The sequence below is a fragment of the Phaethon aethereus genome (genome assembly GCF_964289735.1).
Source record: "Phaethon aethereus genome assembly, chromosome: 15".
Taxonomy (NCBI): Eukaryota; Metazoa; Chordata; class Aves; order Phaethontiformes; family Phaethontidae; genus Phaethon; species Phaethon aethereus.
The window spans coordinates 10,846,918-10,872,984 of record NC_138591.1 but is presented as its reverse complement, the minus strand read 5'-3'; the positions used below and the strand labels follow the sequence as shown (position 1 = coordinate 10,872,984).

Genomic DNA, 26,067 nt, shown 5'->3' with positions numbered 1-26,067 from the left:
TGAGGAAGACTAGTCAGCTTAATTGGTTTTGCACTTAAGAAAAATTGCACTCTGATTTACTGAAGTTATCCCAACAGCGATGCTGGCCCTGTGCGTGGCCTGCCCGCCCCACAGGAGCTAGAAGCTGGGAGTCAAATCAGGTGACAGTAAATTCAAAACCCCAAAATTTTCAGATTACCAAAGTGAGTCCTGCTACTACTACAGCCATGATGGTGTTAACATGTACCTTTTAGGAGGGAGAAAAAAGCCCAAGCAAAAAACAAATGAGGCAAACTACAGTACTTGTATCCAGTTCTCTAGGGATGGGATGCTTTTCCTCAAAGTCAGATTCCTTGGGGAAAGCACGCTTTTCCAAGGATCTCCCTTCCACAAGAGGCTCTGAAAATTTGCAGCAAAGTGATTAAAGTAAGGGGGGTGGGGTGGGGCGGGGAATAGCTTTTGGTTTATCCAAAGATAAATCCTAGATATCCTAGACCCTAAGAAGTCGTGCTGTAGTGTAAATAACGTGTATCAGTTCTTTGAGTCTGTACAATTCATACCATAGGTAAGTTACTGTTATTCAAAAATAAGTGTTGAAACCATCACAAATGTATTGGTTTTCCAAGCTTTACTACAACTATCTGTAAAAAGATACAACAGAAAGAACTCCAGTTACACTACATAAATGTGTTCAATAGTATTTGGTTTATAAATGCCGTGCAAAGGAAAATAATGGTGTGTTAGGGATTCTTCCCAGTGGCAGAAGCAAGAAGCCATTTAGGCATGCAGAGGCACTATTTCTTTCTAAAAGGCTTAAAACTCATTCACTCAGTCCCCACTGTAGCTAGGTGTAGCTAGGGCCTTGGCTGAGTGGCTCAAGTCATACCACAGCAGGAAAAAATGGTTGATGGCAAAGTACTATTCCATGACCCCTATATACACAGACACCCATCCCTAATGCTCGCCGCACTGCGACTGTCGAGCAGTGTTCGTTCTTTATAAGGGTAAGAAAAGAAGCAAAACAGAGCTAGTGTTGATTTCAGTAGATGTTTTGCAGGAGAGGCTAAACTGAAGTTTAAATATTAAAAAGGTGAACAATTGGCAGTTGATTTTTTCTTAACATAAAATAAAGATCATTTTACAATTATTGGGTGCAACTGTATTCTTAATCTTGTGTATGGCTGATTGGTCAGTTAGCAACTATTTATCATGCTTAGGTTCCTACAGGAAGGATAACTGCCAATTGTTTTTACAAATGTTTATGAGCAGTTAATAAATTTCACTAGTACTTTGGTGACACTGACACGTAGAAGATTAAAGCAACTGTAACAAGTGTACGAGAAGACAAATCTCTGTCCCATGGTGGGGAATCTATATTTGTGCAAAATCCCAGTTAGTAAGTTACAGTAGTTATTACTGTACTAGTGTGTGGCACTGTTCACATCTTAAATGCATTGTTAATACCCTGCCTCCCAGGGCATGGGCTTCCTCTGCAAAGTCTGAAATCCAGAGTCTGGATTTTATCTTTGACTTTCTTGCTCCTCTACCTTTGTGCAGTCATGTGGTGATTTGTCACTTGGAATGTCCTCACTGTCTGTCTTTGTTGCCTCTGCCACCTCCTTCTGCTCCTCTGTTTTTTCTGTCTCCAAAGGTCCTTGCTCTTGGCCAGGGGATAGAGTTGGGGGTCTCTGATCCATCTTCTCCAGGTCATCACAGTGGCTGACAGAACTGGTCTCACTGAATGCATCAGAACTTCTCAGAGACCTTTTAAAAATTTTCTGACCTGTAAAGTGATTGAAGAAAACAGTACCAATGGAGGCAGCAAATACAAGATGTGGTAGGCACAAATTAAGTTTCAAAGAAAGTATCTGAATTTTACAGCTGCAAAGAAATAGATTTTATTTGGGTGCTAACTTGTACCCTAAACAGCCATACTTTCATGCAGTTACAGATACGGATGTACAGCAGTAGCTTCTCTTATTTTATCCTATGTACACAGAGACTGTTAAAATTCAGCTGAAAACCAAGCTGCCTACGTGCACAGTGATGAAGTCATTCTAAGGTAAAAACCTGCAGTGAGAACGGCAGGCTGGAAGCCAACCAACTCAAAAGGTGAGTTAAAACTATGGTTTTCCTGCCACTCAAATCAACGTTAATTACTAATACAGCTACACAGAAAGTGCCATAAATTTAATAATCTTCACTTAGAATGACTTCATTCACAAAATATTAGGTAGCAACAGAAATGCTAGTTGCTCAAGTACATGATTATACGTTATTTATGCTCTTATTCCAAATAAAACTTTTAGCTTGTTTACCTGCTAATTTTTAAAAATAACCTCATAATATTGCAGAGGAAGATTCTGGACCTCATGGGATAGCAACTTCCTGTGGCCCAGGAAAAGTTCTTGGGGAGAAAACACCACTTGGGTGGTGTTCTGTGCTCCGTTTAAATAAGGTTTTTACCGCAGACTTAAGGCACTAGAAGATGAGCTCTAGTTCCAGATACTATGAAAGACAGAAAATCACGTGGGTCTTCCTGTGTCATACAACTCAGATGGCAGAATGGTTTAGCAAGTTTTAGAAAGAAAACTGAGATGTAGAAACTTACCAGGAAGTCTTTGCTTTGCAAGGCTGCAAGTAGGAGTTGGTGGTGGAGTCGTGCCTGTTCCTTGGGCTTTTGATACGTATGTAGATTCTGTGGATTCTAGAGAGCCTGCATGTTATTAAAAAAAAAAAAGTATCAAGTTGAATACAGCACAAACTAGACAAGTTTTCTGTTCATCTGTACTCATAAGGTATGTAACAATTTTATTTTTAATGCAAGTTTCTGAAACTGCATGTGCTAGGTCGAGTTGAAACCGGCCCTTGAGGGCAATCCATTTGTAAGTACCTGGGGATACAAGTGCTGAGACTTACAGAGATGAATCAATCTTTCCCTCGTGCTCATTTCACAACACAGCTACACCCAGTATTCCTCTTCCCCTTCTCTGCTCAGCGCTTGACAGGCTCCCAGCTGCAAGCTACTGAGAGCAGTGTGCTTGGAAAGGGGATCTAGCAAGTACCCCAGGGAAACCTTGCTGTTCTCTGCCCTAAGCGCCTTCCAGTTGGTGCGTCAAGAATCGGAAAGAAAGATCCCAAATACAGCAGAAAGCCTTCCTTGCTATTTACAAAGATATCAGCCAGGCTCTTGTTCTAGGTCCAACACTTTGCTGAGTTCAGGAATATTCTTAAGACTCTGCATAATTTTTACAGTGAAAATTTATACTTTCAGAAAGCATAACGTTAGTACATCAGTCTTAATGACGTAAAAGCTATAGCCAGTTCTTTTCACATGACCAGACATGAATAACAAATATAGGACTACAATAATAGTCTCTTACTTGTAATATTCCATTCATTCCTGTCTCGCACAAAGCCAGGTTCACGCTAGTCCTCAGCTAGTTTTAGCCTGCCCTCATACTATTTAGCATGCAAACCAGTACTTTATCAACACGGCAATGGCCAGATATCTCAAACCAGTATTTCAGACAGAGCAGTCAAGTTCCAGTAGCAGAGCAGAATATCCGAGTGCCACCTGGCAAGCACACCCAAGAGGATACATGTGTATATACATGGGGAAGCAACGTTCTAAGACCTGAGCTACCCTGCTAGCTTACACACTTATAAATGCCAAACTATTGCAGCATATGGAACCAAAAGTCACAGAAATTATTCCTCTATTAATAAATGCCAGTGTCTAATTGAGCTTTTTTAATGTGACTCAACATGCAAGAACAAAATTTAAACACTACAAGTGAGGTTAGAAGATTGTCTTATTGGGTGTTACAAAAATAGCAGAGAGCATGTTCTTCTACATCCTGAGGGTGGGTTATGTCACTCACCAGTCAGCACAAGAAAGCGTGTTGCAATTTTAGTATAAAATTGGAAATAGTTCTAATGACAGCATACCATGGCTGCAGATGCAGAGTCCTACCTGCTGTTAAATTAAACGTTCTTCCTTTCGGTGAGGCTTGGAATGGAGAAAACCAGTTCAGCACAGAGCCCACTACAGGTATCTGTCGTAGCAGTCCCTGCAAAGTACACAATGAAACACTGGCTGGTGAGCAAGCTACCCGTCTTGTGACAAGTTACTTCAAATTACCTAGATAGCTAATGTTTGTAGCCTTACCTCTTCCAGAAGGCGTTCTTCATTTGCTTTCTGAAGCTGAAGTTGTGCTTCCTGTATCCCTTTTCTAACAACTTCAGTCATGTTTTCCAACAGCTAATAAAAACCAGAAATTGTATTATCATATATATTATTTGGACTCGAAATTGCCTCTTAAGTTCAAGTTTTGAGGATGTAAACATGGTAGTCAGATATTTTTCTATTTTAAGACAGTATTTGACAATCACTATTTCATTACAACTGTAAATTGTAAAAAGAATGTTCAGGCTCACTGCAGGATTTGTAAAAGATATACCTGGAAGACAGAATGTCATTTTAAACAGGAATAGTAGATACTTTTCCTTCACTTAGAAATGAGCCTGTGACCCAAATTCTTCAAAGATCTGCTTAGTGCATAAGTGTTTGTCAGGTGCTGAATCTGACTGGGAAGAATTTTTAGCATTATAGAGTACATTTGGGTTCTTTGAAGTACCCAGGGCTTAAACCAGCCTCACAGTAAGTCTAACCAGGTATGTGTCAGTCTAGGTTCAGCTTTGTTTTTCAGATTTAATATACGACTGCCAATCTGAGCCCTGTGGCACCCTATGCCAGCATCAGCAATGTTCTGTGCTGCAAAGGACAGGCAGCTTATTGGGAGAGCTGTAGGGGCAATAAATGAACAAACGTAAGAGATCAAAAACCAAAGTCATAATTGTGTCTCGTGCAAGGCAAATGCCAATTTCCATAACTTACTTAACAGGACTTTTAATATTGCACAGGGCCTAAATGACAGGTACTTCCTCCAAAATGCCAAAAATTTGGGTTACTGTTGGTTAATAAAAAACAAAGGAAAAAGAGGAAGCTGCTCCTTTTCCCTGGGGGACATTCAAGCCAGGAATTGACCAGGACAGCAAGCTAACTCCCCCAGGGTGCTGGCTACAGAAGGGAATGCAACGGGATTGCACTTAGAATACAAAGAACCACTGCATTTTCTGGTCCAGTCAAGATGTTTGTCTTCAATTTTGGTTCTGCCTCTTGTCTGTGTACTTATCTAATTGTCCTAACGGCTTGCTGATACTGGAGTAGGTTTTTTTTTTCTAAACCCCTTCCCTCTTACAGCAAACATCACTATCTAAACAATGCAAGTGTCATTCTCCCAGATTGGTTCTGCTTCTCAGTTTTGGATCAAATGGTTTAAGATCCTTTCAGAACCACAGATTTATTGTAGCTCGTTCCAAGGACTGCACTTTTCTGAGTCCCCTCTAGAAGCTTCAGGATCAGTGGCCCATATTCCAACATTCAGCTCCTAATCTCTCAACTACAACAATTTAAAAAAATGAAATTATTCTAGAGGCAAACCATTGTTCGTCTTGCCCTCAAAGCAGCATAGGGAGTCAAGAGTGGGCAGAAAGTCTCCAGAAAACACTGCTAGAAAAAATTTCATTGCCAAAATCAACATATTCTCATGGGCAGAAATAGGCAAAGGATTTCTGAAGTTCTCTTTATTTTTTAGGTGAGGAAATAAAATGCTCAGCACTAGAAGAATGGAAGGGCACAATTTTTAGGTTCATTTGCGACACAGGTCTTTTAGGAATTCTACTTAGAGAACGCTTAGAGAATTCTAATCAGGTAAATGCTTTTACAAAAAGGAGTTGCAGCATCAGCTTTATTACTTCAATAGGTAATTTCTAATTTCCATTTTTAAGCCACAGCTTGAAATTTTTCACACATTTTAGGGCATAGTCTTATCTTAAAGCTGGTATATAAACAACCTCTATCCCACCACAGCTATCGGCGATGAGAAACACCAGCTCACAATCACCCCCGCCTTCCCTTTTGGTTTTGTTTTTTTGACAGCTTCAACTTTAGTGATAAAATAAGCTTATTTCAGTACTACTGAAGTTTTTCATTAGAACTACTGAACACAGGACCATGAACATAAATCAGGTTATCCTCTGAGTATCCTAATCCTGTAACAAAAGTTGTCCTTATGTGGACAGAGGTTATTATTTCCACAGTAATTGATACAGCTGGTTGCAGGCAAATACAGTTTTTACTTTCACAAAGAACAAAACCATGTCCTGAAGCCAATATGGAAGGGGAAAAAAAAAGGTGCTGAAATGCTCTGGGATTTATTAATACATACTCTTGAATTTTCTTCAATTTCTCTGCCTGTTGCTGCAATAGTTTCAACTAACTCTGACACATCCAGATCCTCAGGTACCATGCCAATATAAACGCAGTTCTTCTGCCCTCCAAATTCTGGACCTGTGAGCACAGGGAGAATCAAGTCTTTGTGATGTACAAAAACGCATTCTCACAACAGGTGCAACACTCATGCTCGCCAATCTGGAAATCCTAATACACACACCTTCAGTAACTGAGGGCAGTAGGTAGAAATTATGCAGACTGAAAAAGCTCAGCCCTGTAGCTTTTCAAAAAGAGAAGAGAAAACAACAAGAAAAACAGTGGATATTTTATACAGCCAAGGAATTGTATAATAAATATCAGCACTGAATATCCTTCAAAGTTGTTAGTTCCTGCAATTTACAGGTTACTTGGTTCCACAATTACAGGGCACTCAACTTTTGAAAACCGACTAGAAAAATACCAGAGTTCCAAGTAGGCAAATAAATATTATTTCAGCTATAATGTGGTACTACGTAAATGCGAAAGTGCTGCTCATTATCATGAAAGTCATCTGAAGTTTTTAATCTAGCCACAGGAAGCGGTGAACTGGTCAGTGGGTTTTGGCTGAAATCTGCTTTTCACTAGATACAGCACTAACTGCGAAGGCTCAGTTACAGAGAGGAACACTGCAGCTCTTACTCTTTCTGACAAGGAAACCCTTTTTGGTCAAGCTGCCCATAAGTCAGTTTTCACAAATATTTCTGAGAAGAGTGCACTTTGCTCACCCTGCTGGATATTTACCAACTGAAATAGGGGTGAGGAGGAAAGAGTTACAGATGATTCTACAATAACCATATAGGCAGCAGGGTAATTTTGCATTATAATGGCCTATGTAAAAATGACCTGTGGAACCATTATAACACAGCCAGTAAAACCACTATTAGCTTGAATAGAAGTTATTTTTAAAATAGTGCAGTTACCGAAAGAAAAAGCAAGATCCGACTCCAGTTCATTTAATTTTTTCAGAAGTTCTGTATTGATTTTTTCTAGTTCTTTTTCTTGTTTGTCATCATTCTTCCCATCACTGTGATAGTCGTATCTTCAAACCAAACCAGAAGATAGTAATTTCACTTTACAGTATATACAAAAATAGATATACATTTAGCATGTTTCTACAAATTTCTCTATCTTATGAACCAAAAATCTCAAAACATTACAGCTTAGACTAACAAATTGATTGGCATTTGTCATCAGAGATTTTGTGGTGGGGCAAGCTTGCTGCTGCAAACTTAACACAACAGCTTTCTAGGTAACGTATTGATTATACTTCAACTGGTTTGACTTTTTGGAATCGTTTCCCAGAAGACTATGTCAGAAGATCAGAACAGACACTTGAGGGGGTTTTGAAGTGGTATTCAGTATATAAGTGAAATGCATTATAGATAAAAATTTAAGTTACTCTTGGCTAAATATAGTAGGATGCCCTTGCATGTTACATATGCATCTAACAGATCCACATGCTGCCTCCAGTATTAGAACTGTTGCCCTAATTTTGCTAAAACAGCTTTTCAGCTTTTCTTTAAAAAAATAAAAAACAACATTAAAAAGGTAATTTTTAAATAAGCACTCAAAAGCTTCAACTGTGTGCAAAGCCAGATAATAATCAGCAAACAATACATCCAAATCACCACTGAAGAGACCACGTATTCCCTTCTGTTAATGCACAGTCTATCCAAATATATAATGAAGAAAATGCTGAAAAATTTACCTTACAACACCTAATCCTGGCCAGCTGAGATCTTCAATATACAACAGGCCTACTGTTCTTCTCACTTCTTGCTCAAATTCCTCTCTCAGTTGCAGTGTGCTTGTCAATACTGGTATTTTCATTTTTAAGCAGTCTACTAACTGATCAACATCTTGTATTTCAGTTCCTAAAACTAAAGAGCTGATGTGTTAATACGTGCTAAAACGTGAACAGATAGCACATAGATGTCTGAATTAAGTAATCTGTAAAGAAGCCACTCTAAGTCAATCATAAATATAATTTACAGATCGTATTGAAATATCTTGATCTATATAACAGTGGTTTTTCTTCAGTTTTCTATACATCAAAATGGAGCGAGCTAAGGATGTAATAAAAAACATGCTAATAAAAAGGATTTTCCGATGTTACAAACTAATAAGGACAATACCCTTTTTCATTACATCAGTAGCTAGCATCAGAAAAATTCCTCTTCCCATAGCCAAACATAATGAATTAAGCTTCCATGCTGGTTTAAAACAAGACAAACAAACAAAACATCACAGCCATCACCAAGTGATTTTGTTCTAAAAATCTACTTTTCTGTGTACACCAGGATCCTCTCACATCAGCATCAGGTGTTTTGATAGCCTAAGCCACTCACCCCACACAAGCTAAAAGGAGACACCATGCATCACCCTGAGCCTTGCCAAGTTGCTCTGTGCATCTCCTGAATCTAAACAAAGTACATACACAGTGCTGGCTTAAACATGAAATTTAAGACATTTTACAAAGCACAGATTTTTATCCTCCCTCTTCCCCCGCCACTAGTAATTATAGAAAAACCTAGAGGTTTAGTAAACAATTGTTCTAGTTAAGTAGAACACAAGCACCATTTTGTTGTTGAAACACTTGTGTAGAAAGGTCAAGCATCTTGTGTTAAGCAGCTGAGAGAAGGAAAGGTAAGGATGATTCATCCTTCATATTTCTTTTATAGCTGTTAGAAACAAAGAGCTTCTCTCCTTGCTTTTGCTAACAAATTTTAAAAATAATCAGTAAAAGCCTTTCTCTGCAGAGGTAGTGAGGCAATGTCACCCACAACAGCTGAGCTACTGCTAACGTGCCCATTTCCAAGGCACAGCAGAATGATAAAGCTGTGATAGTTTATTTTGTTTATAAGAAAATCCTCACCATAGGAGAATATACTAAGAAGTTTCTTGAGTGTATCTGCTTTTACACCAGGAGATTGTTGTACAATTCTATAGCAAATCCCAGTTTTTACAAGTGGCTGAATGAAAAGTGAATGTTACCTGCAGAAGTCATTAGTGGGCTAAAACGCACACATGTGCCTTCGTCTTCCAGTTCTACCACATCAACTCCACTGACAGGAACCAGCTGGGCCAACTGCTCTCCTAGCTGAAGGAATAAGGCACAGTTAAAGAAACGTACAGAGCATGACCTGCTGCAGTCCTTGACTCAGGCTAGACTCTTCCCACAGTTAAGGGGAACCACACGCTAAACAGTTTTCTATATTTCTCAAATTCACTTCTTGTAACAAAACACTTTAGCTTGCAGGTGACCAAGTGGAATGTATACTTAAAATCATGAAAATTCAGGGTAAGCTACAAGCATTACAAGTCAGAAGTTTCTGCAAAATTGTCACTGTCTTCAAGTATGCCATGATTACTACACAATTCATCCAAAATGGTTACGTGCTCAGCTCTCTGAAAGCACGGGTTTCTAGAATTAAGAGAATTACTCTTAAGATCTGAAAAAGACAGACAGTCTATTCATGAATACACAGACATTGTCAGTGAAGTATCTAGCTAATTAAAAGGAGTTCTAAAGTTTTCACATATTTCCACAAGACCAAGGAAAAAATCCAGTACCAACAGCTTAAGATGCAGTAGTGATTTCAGTAGTAATTACAAGTAGAATAATTAGAAATGTGAAAGTAACTTTGCTTCAGAGAAAATTCATCTTTTAAATCCCAAATGCCCACTAGTTTTGCAAAGGGTATCTGATCAAGAATAATTATCAAACTAGTCTACCAAAGGTTTTATAACTACTGGTGAACCCCTGGAAGTATTCCACTGGCACTTCTATTTTCTTAAAGAGAAAAAGCATCCATTCTTACCCACTGATTGAAAGTGTCATAAATGTGTCTTTCGTTGCTTATTATGGGGTGTTGAATAGTTGAGGCCTGTGCAGCATGTGAGGTTTGATCTGAATCCAAAGATACAAGAATCACAGAAGTGGATTTTTATTTACTTAATTAAACAAAAGGCAACCTAAAATTTAGACAAAAGACAATTACATTTCCTAGGTAATGTAACACATCTACATGATGTACTGGACCTCAAGGAGACTAACAAGGATTTTTTTTTAAAGGTATGTTGAACATGACAAATACTGTTTTACTAGAAGTAAAACAGGGTTGAATATACTAGTTTTAAAAACAACCAATAAAACACTTCTCTTGGTTTTGAGGTTCAAATGCCCCAATGGAAATAAAACCAATGTTTTCACAAAGAAAAATCCTGAATCAAGTTTTAATGATTAACTTCCGTTTTGAATAACACAAAAATAATACTAAGGATTTACAGAGTCCACTATATACATAAAACATGCAGAAATGGACAAACATCTTACATCCTAATAATTCAGGTGGGTGACTTCTCCCTAGTAAAGCTTTTCAAATAAATGCATCCATGTACAAAGCTATCCACCAAGTCACTGGACCTGGATGAATAGATTTACTTTGTGAGCGCAACCACTAATTAGATTAAAAGCAAAACCAATCCTCCCCTACACTCAACACAAAAAAAATCCTCAGACAATTAAAATCAACACTCATAACACAAAGTTTTTAGCAGTCTTTTGCTTCATCCCAGCTGGACATGCCCCACCCTCTGAGTGTGCACAGACAAACAGCAGAACAACATCCTCAACATCCTCTGTTGTAGCTGAGAGGACAAAAATCCTCTTTCTTGGACAGCACATCTAACTAAGGATGTTCTGCTCAGAGCTACATGTGGCCTGGCTACTGTATAGCCATGACAGCATCTCCAGAGCTGTTCTGAACACATTCTGCTATTTTTAAAACTATTGCAACAGCAAGTGTAATCAGTAACACAGAGAAACGTCAGTAACACAGAGAAACGTCAGTAACACAGAGAAACGTCAGTCTGGCAGCTAGCCACTAAAAGTTTAAAAGGAACAGAAAGCCTGAACAAAACCAAGGAAGACCTTCCCCCATCAGTATGCTCAAAACAAGCTTGCGGCTTGTAAGACTTCCATCATCTGCTCTCAAGACCAAAATCATATGCAAATCTCATTCAAGAAGGCAGAAAATGACTTGTTATGTAAACTTAAAACACTGCAGTCTAGCTAAAAAAAGAAGTTATCACATGTATGGATTCTATCACTAGATTATGACCAGCATTCACAACCTTTTTAAAAGCATGTTACATGAGGCGCACTATGTAACATTTACCTCATCAAATTAATTTTATGAATTATTACTTTAAAGAACTATAGGGAGAGGTTTTTTTGGTTTTGTTTTTAAATAAATCACATACCTCTATTTGAATATTCCCAGAAGAATTTGAAAACCACCACTGGTGAACTCAGTTCATCTTCAACCTTAAAAAAAAAAATTACGTAATTTTCAGATATTTTTTAAAGATTTAACACTGTATCATTCCTTAGACTACTGAGCAAAGATGATCATTTTGCTTTGACATCAGTAACAATGTTCACACTATTTCTGTATTAGAAGTTAACTCTAGAAGTGTAAGTTAACATACCCGTAAACAGGAAATTAAATCATTATTCGTTTAAAGCAGAATTGCATTGGCTTAAGGTATGCATAATTAAGATTTGGGCACTATAAAGCAAGAAACCCAAGCATGTTCATTAGCAAATATACTGTATTAAACAGTTTAAGTATTTTCAGATACTAACATTAAAAAAATTCTCTTGGAAATCACCCCAGAATCATTGGAGAACATCAAGAAAGTTACAGCAGGAATAAGAAGATTATAATTGATCTGGCTTTGGGGGTAGGAGAAATGGACTGGGCAACTTCTGGAGGCAATCTGAGGCTACATTTCACAATCCTAAAAATGCAAGATTTATTTAAGTAGAAGGGGGAAGTGCTACAGTAATTTGAACTCTCAAGGCCACTTGGAAAAACAATTTTTTACAAAAATGGTTGTTGTCACTCAGAATGATCCATGAATTATCTATTGCCCCAGAAAACTAAGCTGAATATATTTTCTATATATCAAGTGTCAAGTAAAGGTGCCGGCAGGGGGGGTGTGTGTAAAACCACCAAGCCCTGCTGAACAGGACATCTCTCAATTTGGAACGAATACATTAGATGTAATTTCTAAAACTATTTCTGGTGTAAAAACCTCAGCTGGGATAATTTTTGCGTACAATTTCACAGGGTTCACAACAGCATCTCAACCGCAGGGTAAGATGCAGCCAGAATGTATTACAGAGGCTTATGGAAACTGGCTTCATGAATGTATTATGGAACAGATCCATGTTTTAAATGGAATTAAATCAACCTCTGGAAATGTAGACTGAGTACAACCATATGACTGGGTTAATGTCTAGATAGTGGTGACACTGTTTAATTTAGGTCCGATTACTTTGTATGCCTTACTAATCACCCACCTCCAGAGGAGGAATTGCTAAGAGGGACTTCAAGGAGACATCTTGTTACAAGGAAGATAACAAGGATAGAACAACGGTACTGGCCTGAAGTCAGCAAAAAAATCCACAGTAACTGGGGTAAAGGTAAAGGTAGCAGGGGGAGATCACGACCACCGACTCAATTGAGGGTCTATGCAAACTGTCCCCCCACCTGCAAAGAGCATGCGTGCTGGTTTACATGGCAAGCAAAGCTAATTTAAATGTAACAAGCCAACAGCAAGCATACGGTGATCACTAACCAATGAATGTAAATTTGGGTGGGTTTTGCATTGTTTCTGCTAATCATGTAACAGGATAAATACGTTGCAATTCCTTCGTGTGGCATGCTAGCTTTGTGGGATTATCCCCTAGCACCCACCTTTGCGCAAACATGAAATAAATATCTCGGCTGTGTTTGTAAGATTGGCACCCAACCCCGCTTGTGGGACAACAGAAACACTTCCCAGATGTTGTTCTGTCAGCTCCACTGAGTGCATGAGCACACAGCAATGGAACAAGTATGATCTAGAGGTCACACACAAGCCACACAGTTTCATTGAACACCAGAACCTAATTAGAAAGATACCAAGCATCTTCAGTCAGAACAATGGCTATGACTTAAGTAATATTTTAAAATAATTTTTTAAAAAATCAAAGTTATTGTTATAATTTAATAAACAAAGACTAAGCTATACAACCAAAGTATTAAATGCAGACTGTACCGAAGTTTTAATGAAATCCAGGTTTTTCAAGTTTTCCAGCAACCTTTGACTCTAAAAGACCACAGCAGAAGGGAAACAAAAGGAAGACACAAATGCACAGCTTTAGAAGTTGAAAATTATTCTGAAAAACATTAAATAGTCAGTACCATAATTTCTATTTCTGAACAAGCCCCCACAATGCATCAGAGATTCATCCAGTTCTTATTTGTAAATTTAGAATGTAATGGAAAAATATTTTCTGTTTTTAGTAAAACACTGACTATAAAGCAATTTTCATTAAGATAAAGTCTTCGTGTATTTGTTGACAAAGTTACAGAGATATTACAACTCTGTTGACTAACTAAAGCACAGTGTGTAGCAGAATAGTTAATTTTCTCAAAGCTACCACAGCAACTGGTTATGACTGCTTTCTAAATCATTTTCATTAGAAATAATCAAAGAAACCACATTCTTACATTGTGGTTTAAGACTATTAATAGACTATTATAAAAGCTAAGATCAATCTTAGCTGCCACAAAATCTTAATGACCAATAAAACTTTATCACTCTTTTAGGTCTTTCATGCCAATGAGCTTCTTCACTAACCATTACAGAAGCTTTCCATTTCCATTTTGCCCTTCTTTGAATTTTTTGTAAGTACTGTGCCTTTAAGGAAAAATGTTTTGCATATAAACAATGCATTTTTTAACTAACACATTATATCAGGCCTTAATTTTTACTAGGGTAAGACTCAACTTCAAAAAATAGTGCACTTGCCACTGTATCTGAAGAAATGTTTAAGTCCTTTTTGTCAGGCGTTTATAATTTACTATTACTTGAATCAATATGATGCTGAGTAGGAAAATAAGGAAGTCTTTCTCTGAAGAGCTTTCAAGCAAAATTGTTAAAATAGAGAAGTGACAAAAAAAGAAGCGATTATGTTACTTTACTGTTTAGAAAGAACAAAGATTAAGTATTTCTCATTAAAAAAACTAATAAAATATACAATCTAATAGTAAAAGCACATCCATCCCCCAAACACTTTACTCTGCTTTCATAATTTGTAACACAGTATGAACCAATATGCTATGCTGTCAGCAACTACAGTATTTTTAGTCGATTCTTCTATAGTGCATCACAATAATAAAAGAGATGTATTAACAGCTACTATTAAAACATTCCTAAGTGTAATGGTGTTCTGTGATAGTACAAGTGATACGCAGGTGGCTATCACAGCTATCCAAACTTTGTTTCTGCTTGTAGACTCAAACTGTTAAATCAGATGGTGAGGATTCTTAAGAACAGTCTCCAAGCCATACACAAAGCAGCAAAGTATCAGGAAACAACATGGCAACAAGCTGTTGCTTACCAGTTGCGAGGCATGCTTTATCCTCTCTACAATCCCATCGTGGCCCAAGTACTGCAGTGAGAGCCACAGTGGCAGGGCACGGAGCTTCTCTACGGGCTGACTCGATGTCAGCCCAGCTGCTAGGGACTGAAGAGGAAATAAACAATAAACAAACCACTATTAACGTCTCTTCAACTATTCCATTTTTGACAGCTTACAGACTATGTCACAGCTTCAATAAGGGAGCTTTTGCAAATTATAATTTAGATGCTTATGAAGAACAAGACACTACACCATGACCAAAATTAAAGCTTCAAGATCTTGAGAATGACTGAGGAGTTGAACATACCAAAGACGGATCCTCATGTCTGTAGAGTGTCACTGCAGGTACAGCCGGGAGACCCAACCAGGAACCCAGAGTAAGAGTCATGCTGTCACATTTTGTAGCAGCCTGAAGTTGATTGCAATAAGCAGAATATAAGCCATATGTATTTTGATTAGATCATGACCTTAAAAATCTAAAGCACATTAAGTTTCTAGATACAGTAAAACATACCAGTACAGAAGAGGAGACATAACCCAAAGCCAAAGTTGCCAAATTCACACTAGAAAAAGAAAGTGGTTTTAGCAAATATTAAATATGCATTAAGAGATACCATTTTAATCTCCAGTTTAAATATTTCATGTTGATGTGTAAAGGGAGGTAATTTTTGTTCGTATATTTTTCCTTAACAATGTAGTAGATGTTGCTACTTGGTATTCCAAGATTGAAACCCCAAAAGTAAAAATCTATTTCAATCAAAAAATGTTTCAGTCCAACCTTTGGGGAAATCATCCCCTGAAGTCCTACCCATAATTCAGTATCAGTTTGGTATCAGAAATTAATAGCATGCAAATATAACACTATATAATGAAGTATCAGGAGAAACAGAGTCTCTACTCCAGGCTCAAAAAAAAAAAAAACACCTAGAGAACTGGAGTCTTCATTAACATTGTTTAAGTTCTTGGAATTTCTTTTCCTCTTGGTTTAATACTCCTCCCAATTATGTTGCACAGTCTTGCAGCAGTTTTCTTGACAACCTTCATTAAAGTGTTATCTCTTCCACACTCATTTCATTCTCCTTTCTAATTCTCAATAATTACTGTATAGTGTTTCCCCTAACTTGTCCTATAAGGTCTTTTTATTCTTATTCCAAGCTCTTCAAAGCAAGGGCAGATAGGATTACCATCTGAGCAAAAGTAATCACTAACCTATACTAAAATAACCACTCTGATTAATTATTCCTGTATATGTAAAACAATTTGTATCTCATGCAGTGAACAAAATTATAACCATATAAAATACTCAATATGACAAAAATAAAGATGGTCCTATTGCTCTCTACTAGCTGATTAGCTGTAAAATTATGTGCTGTCCATTAGTTAAGACTTTTTAATGAATATAGTTACACAGAAATAAATTTCAAGTTTCATACCCTTCTACATGGAGCCACATATTATATTGCTCACAAAGTTCCTTCAGTCGGCCAAGTTTATCTGTGTGCCCAGCACCTGGTGTCCCTTTGTTGAAAAGGAAAAAAGGCAATGACAAAGGATAAGCATGCAAACTAGGACTACATAAAAGGAGCTCTTGTACTGTTGTCAAAAGTCACACAAGAGCAGGAAAAAGGATTTTTAAAAAGAGCCCACTACACAGTATTCATAACTGGTTCATCGTGACTTACAACTAATTGGAATTCTAGGCAAAAAATAAAGACACTTGTTTTGCTTGTCAATATATGTTAAAAATACTTAGAAAATTAGATGTCCTAGGTACTAGAAGACTCAGCAGCCTCAGAAAAGAAATGCAGACAACTTTAATATGTTCAAACTATGACCTCAACTAAAGGAAACAAAACCAAGATTAACATCTCTGATATTTTTCCAAGTCCAAAGCAAGTAGCAGTCACCTCCTTCATTCATACTTAAAAGGAATTTTGTTCATGAGCAATTCTGTTTAATTAACTAGAAGAAAAATATAATTTTTAAGGCTAAAGTTGATGCCACATCCATCACAAATTTTTGAACTGTTAATGTGAAACTGATTTTCAACAAGAGATTTGCACTCACTGAAGTAAGGTCTAGTTATATTAATACATCAACTGTAGTAGTACAATCCAACTTTAAATCAGTTAAATAAAAACCCCTCTAGACAGATAATTATTGTGTGGTCATTAAGATATTTCCTGATATTTCTTGACATGCAACCACTAAGCTGTTTAAGAAAACATGTTTTTATTTTGGATTTTATATATATTCAGGAAATAGCATGCTTATTTTGTTATTGTTTGGCCATAGCACTTACCAGCATTGGCCACAAGCATCAGAGGCAGTTTTCCAGACTCAACATCGTCTTTAATCACTCTGTCCAACAAGGCAACATCCTGTTATCAATCAGAAAAAGATATGTATTTATCAGTACGTTTGTCAAACAATACAGAATTGTTTCTGCTGAATTGGAAAAATGCATTAAGAGCAAAAATGGACAGCATTCTGAAGTTCTGGAAGACATTCTTAATGTCTTTGTGGCTTGCAGTTTCCTCTTCTCAAAGGTAAAATAACCTGAAGGTCGGATAAAGCATTTATGAAAAACACAACACAAATACATCATGTTGTTTGTAAGCGTACCTCTGACTACATGTGTTCTAGAAATCTTGGACTAAAAAAGCACCTTACTATATGCCATTAGAAACAACTTGCAAATGACAAAACCAAGATACCAATATAAAAAGCTGCTGGCTTTTTAAAAGATTTCAGTCTACAATTTGTACAGCTGTAACATAGAAGACTTAGAGGCTCAAAAAGTAAGTACATTAATAAGCTTCTCCTAACAACATACTTGACATTCATTTAATGAGGTTTTTAAAAAAAAGAATAAAAACAGAAACCAAAAGAGCTCTTAAGGAAGAGAAACTTACCATTTGGTGTTGAGATCCAAACATAGTGTTACAAGGCACACGGCACATGCAAGAAAGAGGTAACCCTAGCTGCAATAAAAATGATGGAATTTCAACAACTAAGACATACTCATTTCAAGCATTCATAGAAATACATGGGGTGATGCAAAAAATAGTAGACATGACAATAAAAAGCTAGATATCACATTATAAAGTAAGTTTTCTGCTAAAACTTAAAATCAAATTAATAGCAGAGAAAGCACAGGAGAAATTAAAAAAAAACAACAGTAAACTTTTGGTTAGCAGGTCAACTGTGTTCAGTTGTTCTGAGATACCCATGCCCTGTACAACAGCCTAAACTCAATCCTGTTTTTCTTGGCCACTCCTGCAATTAATACACCTTATGAGCAAATGTGTGCTTTGTACATGGGCCACGTTCCACTGGAGGTTCACAGTCACTTTATTACCGAGTAGGGAGCAATCTGCCTACTTTGATCATACAGCTCAGGTGACTATTCATGCTGGTTAAGTCTGAAGTTCTTCCTTTGGTATGGAGGCAAATTCCAGATAACTTCTGCATCATCAACATGGAGGGAGGCTGGCGAATCAAGGTCTCTTACGTTTTGATCTTTAACTTGGAAGATCATCACTAGACAAGTGAAATCTAGTTGACTGTACTCATCACTGAGCAGAAGATTCAGCATGTTAAGAGAACTACAGTTACAGACTAGTTTGTTTTAATCCTTTCATTTAACACAAATTGAATCAATGTCTGACTATCAATTGTCTGCTCTACAATATACACTACTTCTCAAAATCTAAGATAAAATGCTGTCACTTCTAAGTTCTGTGATTGCCTAATTGTGGACAGGTTACCTCATAAATAAAAGATAAGGCACCACTGTTATTAGCAGAATCTACTCTGTACTCAGAAGCAAAAGGCTCCCAAAATACTGATTCTTAGCAGTATTTCTTGTATCAAACAGTTTTGGTCAATAACTACATGCAACACTTGGCTTACCAAAGTAACACTAACTTATTCCAATGATCAAAATTTTACCACCTACTTCCCAAGTCGTTTTAGCCAAGTTCCATCTATGAGACCATTTTTATTTCTCTGCAGTCTACATTTTTAATCTATTAGTAGTACCTCTGCCTGCCTTCTCCAAAGACTTGAAAAACAAAGGCCCTAAGAACTCAACCCTTCATTTCAGTGCATGTTAAGTTTGAAAAATATCACTAGTGCATTGAATGTTAGGTATGCAGTAAGAAAATCTGTATATGGCCTCAATTAGTTTATTTAAGCCTACAAATATTCATGCAAATAAATACTTGGCAAAACCAGTAAGTTTTAGACATAATTAGGAAAAATTGGGTTTCTTTAAAGCGCTGGGTTGTAGGGTAATCTTGCTATTCCAAGCAAGACATTTTGAAATGGGATCACCACAGCCTACTTCTCCCTCAACAGTTTTCCTTTAAAAGAGAAAAAAAAAGATAATTTTTATTAAAAATAAACAGGGTCATCATTCAGCACAAATTTTGCAATAACTCCGTCTGGAAATCCAGTATGTTTGGACTCGGGTCTTTTTCACCATGACCAACAGCTTATGTAAAGCGCAATGCAATCTAGAAACAATCAGTTGTTCAAAAAAAAAAAAAAAAAAAAAGGTAGCATGTAGGATCCTTTCATTGGAAATATTCAGAATATTTTTCTTCCTCCCGTTGTATTGTTGCTGCAAAATAGAGACTGTAAATGCAACCTGAAAGTATTTTTTCCAGACAAATGGTGTTAATTTAAACACATGATCCACTGCAGCTACTGAGGTCACCCCCAGTATGGACTTTGCTTCCTTTGACTATGTTTTATAATTATGTTGGAAATCACAATTAATAAAGCAGTACCACCACACTGTGTAACATTTTTGTATTACTAGCTTGCAGATATTTGGCTGCCATCAAAGTATGGTTTCACCTCAGACACCCTTCCCCTCCCACCCCCTGTTGTGTTGCTTTTTAGTCACATTGCTGTTGTTTCTACTATGAGGAAAAATAAGTTAAGTTTTCAAAATCACCAAAGTTATGCTTTTACTAAAATCAACTTTTTTGAGGCCAAAGCAGTATTTCAACAGGCAGACACATCATCCTAAGTCTTAGAACCATATATAATTTTATAAGCTATAAAAATCTATTACGTCCATAGAAAGGCAAAGAAGAGATGAGAATGAAGGGAATCTGCTCATGAATCACACACACAGAATCATTAAGGTTGGAAAAGACCTTTAAGATCATCACGTTCAACCATCAACCCAACACCACCATGCCCACTAAACCATGTCCCGAAGTGCCACGCCTACACGTTTTTTGAACGCCTCCAGTGATGGTGACTCTACCACCTCCCAGGGCAGCCTGTTCCAATGCTTGACCAGAGGAACACTTACCACGTGAATGTGTGGAAGGAACAGCAGAGCTGCAGAAAGAGCCTGCTCAGCTTGCTTGGGGATACATTATTCAGTCAACATAGCAGCATTGGGAAAAACCTGAAAAAGTTTCACTCCTAATAGTGGAAGTTCCAGGTAGACACATGGATCTAAAGGAAAATTTTCACTTGCTCCAACCAATTTACAAGACTGCTGCCAGTAGTGTACCAGACTGTACTGCAAGTACCAGTCTATTGCAGGAAAAGTCTGAATATATTTTTAAAATCTAAATTTCAAGTAGGCAATATGAAGCCAGGTAGGTTCTACTTGCAGCGAAAACCCCCATTGATTCACTTTACCTGATTGCAGAGAGCTTGGCCCAAGCCTGTTCTAGCTGCAGAACTAATGTATATGACAGGCTGCTTAGTATATAGCACATTAAATCCTTCTATTGTATAATCTTCATAGCGTGTGTGAATAACAAGTCGACAGATTTTTAGGAGACCTTCACGATCATCTTCATGGTAATATGCTGATCCATTTTCATATCTGCAAGAAAAGCCAAGTGATTATGACCAACAAAACCAATGGCCAGATTAGCGACTAAAATAACTACTTACCAGCAAAGGAGCTCACAAGAGGACAAAGAAAATAGATCAAAAACCTTTCTATTTTCCCAGGCTAAAGTAGAGTAGAAGGAAATTTTGACAAGACAGGCTGAGATTAACAAGGGAAGCCTAGTATGTACTTTCATTTAGACTAAGATAAAGTAAGAAGGAAAAAACATCTGGGTTCCTAAGGATTGCCTTTATGGAGTTCAAAACCTTGCTTACTAAGGGTGGAGTGGGGGAGGAAGCACACAAAAGGCTTCATCTGGTTTTATTATGTATGTAAATTCTAGCCTGCTAATTTAAAGAATGACAGGTTGCATTCTCTTTTAAGTTAGTAAAATTGGAATGAGACATGTGAAGTAAAGTAAATTGTCAGAAACTTGCAAACTTTATTATGAAATCACAAATTAAGATATTTTGGAATATCCAAAATTAGTGCTGTCATTTGTATTTTAGAGAGTTTGAAAATAAGACCGTAATTTAGTACAATCTATTCATCACACTGCAAGACAGTTCTCCAGATGCTTTAGATGAGTTACATAAACAAAGTATATTTTTCCCCAGGAATATTTTAATGATTTTATGGCTATTTTGGCTTCAATATGATTAATAAGGCATGTTTCCCTGAGGCTCATGGGGGTGTGAGGGTGTTTGTCTGCTCCTCCTCCACCATTTCTAACCCTTCTAAGAATCAAACTCAGATCAGCCCATTAACATTTATAGTCAAGAAACGGGAGCAAAGTAACCAAAGAAGAGATAAGGTACGAGTGTTCCACATTGAGGGCAATCCCTCAGCTGTCTTAACTATAGAAAAGGAAACAGCAACAGTGAAAGTAGTAAATATGTCAATTTATTAAGCAACTTGCAAGTTAGATTTTTCTTCTAGCATTTTTATGCAACACGTATGCCAGTGGTCTTGTGCAATTTAAGAGTGGCATTTATCAACAAATTTACATAAAGTCCCTGAAACATCTTAGGTTACCACACACTATCTGATGCACAAATACTACTGAGTATTCCAGAGTTGAACTCCAGAATGACGCACAAGCAAACATTTACTTCACCTTTACACAACGGTTCTGTGATCTAACATGGGCAAAGAGAAACTCCTCTAGTGTTGCTCATAGCCACGTAAAATGTCAAGAAGTATGAAGCAGTTCACAGCGTGGTATTTGTTGAATGCTGTTGCTTACAGGTCACAAAACTTTGGGAACCACAGTCCAATAGATACCCAGCATTAATCATAAAATCATGATGTTATTGAATATTTTACTCAAAACAGAAATAGTTCTTTTTTTTAGCTGTGCCATTTAGAAACGCCACTGACACACTCTCACTACATGCACATACATTTGTCAAAATAGCTGGATTACCTGCAACTTCTCAAATTTCATCATTGCACAAGGTTTTGACATCTTTAAATCAAAGACAGATAAAGACAATAATTGAATTAATAAAATAATTCTGATAGAGGTAAGCCCGTCAATGTAGGAAAAATCCTTCCTAATTCTAGCAACTAAATTTGTGTTAACTTCAGTTACATTTTTACCATTTCATCTTGCACTGTGCTAAATAAGTAAATAAATAAATCTTCCCCTCAGTAGCACTGGCAAGATTTTCTGAAAGACACAGTATCATGAGAGGGAGAAAGTGGTGGGTTTTTTGCTTCAGGAAGGAAAAAAAAAGGCATTTCTAATTAGTGAATCCCCCCTCTACTCCAACACACCCACACAGATGATTTCTATTCTTCTTCTCTCATGTAACAGTTTCAGATATCTGTGCTACATGATGAAACAGGCAGTTATGAAGGATTTAACTGTACTGTAAATTTCAGTAGTGTCACCTACCATACCTGGAAAAATAAACTAGATCCAGGAAGGGCAAAGGAGAAGGTAACTGAAGACATCTTTTAAAAATATGAAGTACCCCAAGACTCAGCAACATAGCATATGCCTCAAGAAACAAGAATTCAGTTAAATGTTTGACCAACTGTATGTATGCAACTGTACTTTGACCCTTAGCTCCACCATATAGCCCTTATAAAAGGTTTTTTATGGCAAGCATGTTATTAATAAGTTCCTGCCACTCAACAAGCAGTCTTTTTTTTTTATTTTTAAAATTATGTGAAGCGTTTAAGACCTTTCAAATAACATTTGTAAGTTTGTGGCACAGTGGTTTCTTTTGTTGACATCCTCAGTCCAGTCACACATATTTTTAAACAATTATCACTACCTAGTCATACATAAGTTATTCAGTGACTCACCTGAAAAGCCTGCAGAGCCAGAGAGTAGTATCAGAAAGGATCCTTGTTGTAAGTTTTCTCAGTCTTTCCCTGTCCAGCACTGATATATAAGCAGCCAAACTATGTCCCAGTAGAGCCATATGACCCTGTTCACCAACGTTTTGAAGTCTGCAAGCCAGAACAGAGTAACTGCCAACTAAATACGTCATGAACATTACAGTAATTTACGTTTGCATGTTTTTACTATAGAGTGGCAGAATTTGTTGATGTGCAATTTTAAATATTTAGCAGAGAGGTACAGCATACCACAGTCACCTTCCTGCCATTGTGTGTTACATACTAAATGCCAGTGCAGACAAAAGCACTTGCACTTCAGTTGGCCTAGCTGCTTACAATAACACTTTAGCTTCTTTTTTAGCCAGTCAGCTCGCATGAGTTGGAATTAAGCACTTTATCTGCATTAAGACTTTAAAGTCCATTAAATGCATACCTTCCCTCATGCAGCGAAAACTCAGGAGACATTATTAATAATATCTTCAGAAGCATAGCTTTCATTAGTTTGTTGGGGTTTTGTTTTGTTGGTTTTGGTTTTTAATCTCCAAGCTATTTTTCAAATGTTAATTTTCAACAATCTTCCACAGATTATTTAGTATTATTTCCATTTTACAGAAAAATGGAAACAAAACATTTGATTTCCTCCTTTTTTTTTTTTTCTTTTTTTCTTTAAAATCTACAGGTAGAAATGGTAAAAAAAAATTATCGGTATTCAAAGTTTTATAAGACTTTCAGACTTAAAACAACTTTCAGAAAGTAGGAAACAAAATGAGCTGTCACATCAGAAACAATTCCCTTGTACAATTCAATATAGCAATGAGTAATGAAAGCTTTATAATTTTAAGAAAGCCAAGCCTAATGCGTTACTCTGGTTCACTATATAATGTCAGTTGCCTTTAAAAAGTTACATGGTTGCACAATATCTTTACACTTTAAAACACTTAAATGTATAAGTTCTATAATAATCAGAATATAACAAAATCAGGTATCTTTCACATATAATAATTCATATTGGCTTTACCGGTAGGCCTGTGAAGTTTCCTCTTCCTCCTCTCCATGCATTAGGTTCTGAACTAACTGAAGTATGCTCACCATATCCTGGCCTCTGGCATACCAGGGAGGGCAAAACAAAACCACATCAGGATAAGAAAAAAAAAAAGAAAAAAGTAAGTACCAGCATCTAACAAAGAGACCATGTGGGATGCTGCATGGTAAGCCATGAAGACAACACTGCACTTCTACAGAATGCTGAGTATAGCAACAAAAACAGTTCCTTACTCTCAGAAAAACAGATCATGAAGACAAGGTTGCTGAATCAATTTATTCAAAACCCTACTTAATTATAGTAGGACACTTCAATAAGTATGAACTCAGACTCACAGAAAAACAGATCTACTGAAATCTGAAAATTTGGACTGAAAAGTTAGACTTGACAACATTTAATTGCTTATTGCTACACAGCAAAGTATGGTAATAGCTAAGGATCCAAATTTCTCTTCACATGATCCAGCTTCAGCTCACAAACTCAGCATATCTCTTGAACTCAATTACCTACAAATATTAGTTTCTGGCAAACAAAAGCTACATTAGACTGCTGACATGAAGCACTAACATGATAAAACTGGAAAAGACCCACAACACTTCAACTTGTATAATTCCAACTAAAATTTACAGTAGTACAAAAACTTACACTCTGACAGTTTAAATTGCTTTTTATTCTTAGAAAAGCTAATTCAGTGTCTCAAATCAAACCTAAGTTTAGTTTATGTACACAAAAGAGTTAAACAGGTTTTGCAGTCTTCCAAAGAGGCTACAATCAATTTAAACCTTAGTTTTCAGATACAATGATCTTACTGCCTTATACACAAGAGCTCTGTATAATTTTTTTTAAGACAGCTGTGCTGAAAAGGTGGGATTTTTTTTGTTTGTGAGTTTGGTTTTTTTTTAAGGCTTTCAACTTTATCAGTCTCAGTTATTTTTTTTTTCTGGATGTTTTAATGATTCTTTAATCTATAGCACAACTTTATCTATATTTACTTTAAGTTGCAATCACAGCAGCAGGCAACAATAATTCGTTAGATTCCAATTGTTCAAAATTTCAGTCACCAAGAACAAGTAATCTTTCTTTCTTTTTCCTACGTGACTATGGAAATAGTTGGTATGGTGATAATTTTTTTCTTCCCCTACCCAAGTATGGAAAAAGTTGATATAATGCCTGGCCTGGCAAATGTCCATGTCTGCTAATACAGAAGTTGCTTGGAAACCAAACATGTTACATGTACTTTACAGATTCTGAAAAGTATAAAGTTTGTCTCAAAACTGTTGTTGCCTACCTGCCTTGCAGTGGTCCAGGAATATCCTTCCGTGCATACTTCTTTTCATTTTCCTCCTCCACTTTTCTAAGTTAAAGAGACAAGAACAAACTATGTATTTAGTTTGTGTTTTATACCATCAAATAAGTAGCTGACTTTGACTTGAAAAAATACATACTGACATGCTTGCAATCTATTTCACTGACAATTTTCATAAATAAATCAGATAAGACCAACACAAAAGTTTAGCTCAGACTGAATTAAAGAGTTCCCAAGTTTTGTTATTTTTAGTTCTTTAACAGAAAATGTCAAAACTTACCGAAGTCTTATATATATGACCTTAAAAGGTCCCTTCCAACCCAAAGATTCTATGATATATAAGAATTAAAAGTTACTTGCACAGCAATAAGAAAAAAAAAAGATCTAACATTTCTGAAAAAACAGACTCACTGGACTTGCCCTGAATATTACAGAACATGCATGAAAATATGTACATTTATTTTAAAAATCCCATCATTTGAGAAACAATGGTGATTTGTATAGGTGTAAGCTTCAGAATGACAATATGACCTTCAACTACTGGGAAAATGAGTTCTTTCCTGCTTAATGACAGAAACATTAATAATCCTCCCCTTAGCACAGCTATTGTAGTTGTTATCGTTTGTACATACCGTTGATTGTCTTCCAGCATCTTCATTGCTTCATTCAGATTCTTTCCCATTTCTGCTAGAGTAGGGTCGAC

General features: G+C 36.8%; 1 protein-coding gene across 1 annotated transcript; it reads right to left on the bottom strand.

The window, feature by feature from the left end:
• Positions 1-1,499: 1,499 nt before the first annotated feature.
• Positions 1,500-26,067, bottom strand: PDXDC1 (pyridoxal dependent decarboxylase domain containing 1; the record flags this gene model as incomplete). Its single annotated transcript, XM_082006683.1, has 22 exons — positions 25,997-26,067; positions 25,347-25,412; positions 24,035-24,118; positions 22,981-23,127; positions 20,466-20,655; positions 17,711-17,779; positions 17,098-17,176; positions 16,229-16,313; positions 15,310-15,358; positions 15,103-15,204; positions 14,775-14,900; positions 13,427-13,477; positions 11,582-11,645; positions 10,138-10,226; positions 9,311-9,416; positions 8,025-8,196; positions 7,237-7,355; positions 6,273-6,394; positions 4,151-4,243; positions 3,956-4,052; positions 2,591-2,695; positions 1,500-1,762 (listed from the first exon to the last, which is right to left on the bottom strand). The coding sequence occupies exons 1-22, from the start codon at positions 26,044-26,046 to the stop codon at positions 1,500-1,502; spliced, it is 2,328 nt and encodes a 775-aa protein (XP_081862809.1). The 5' UTR covers positions 26,047-26,067.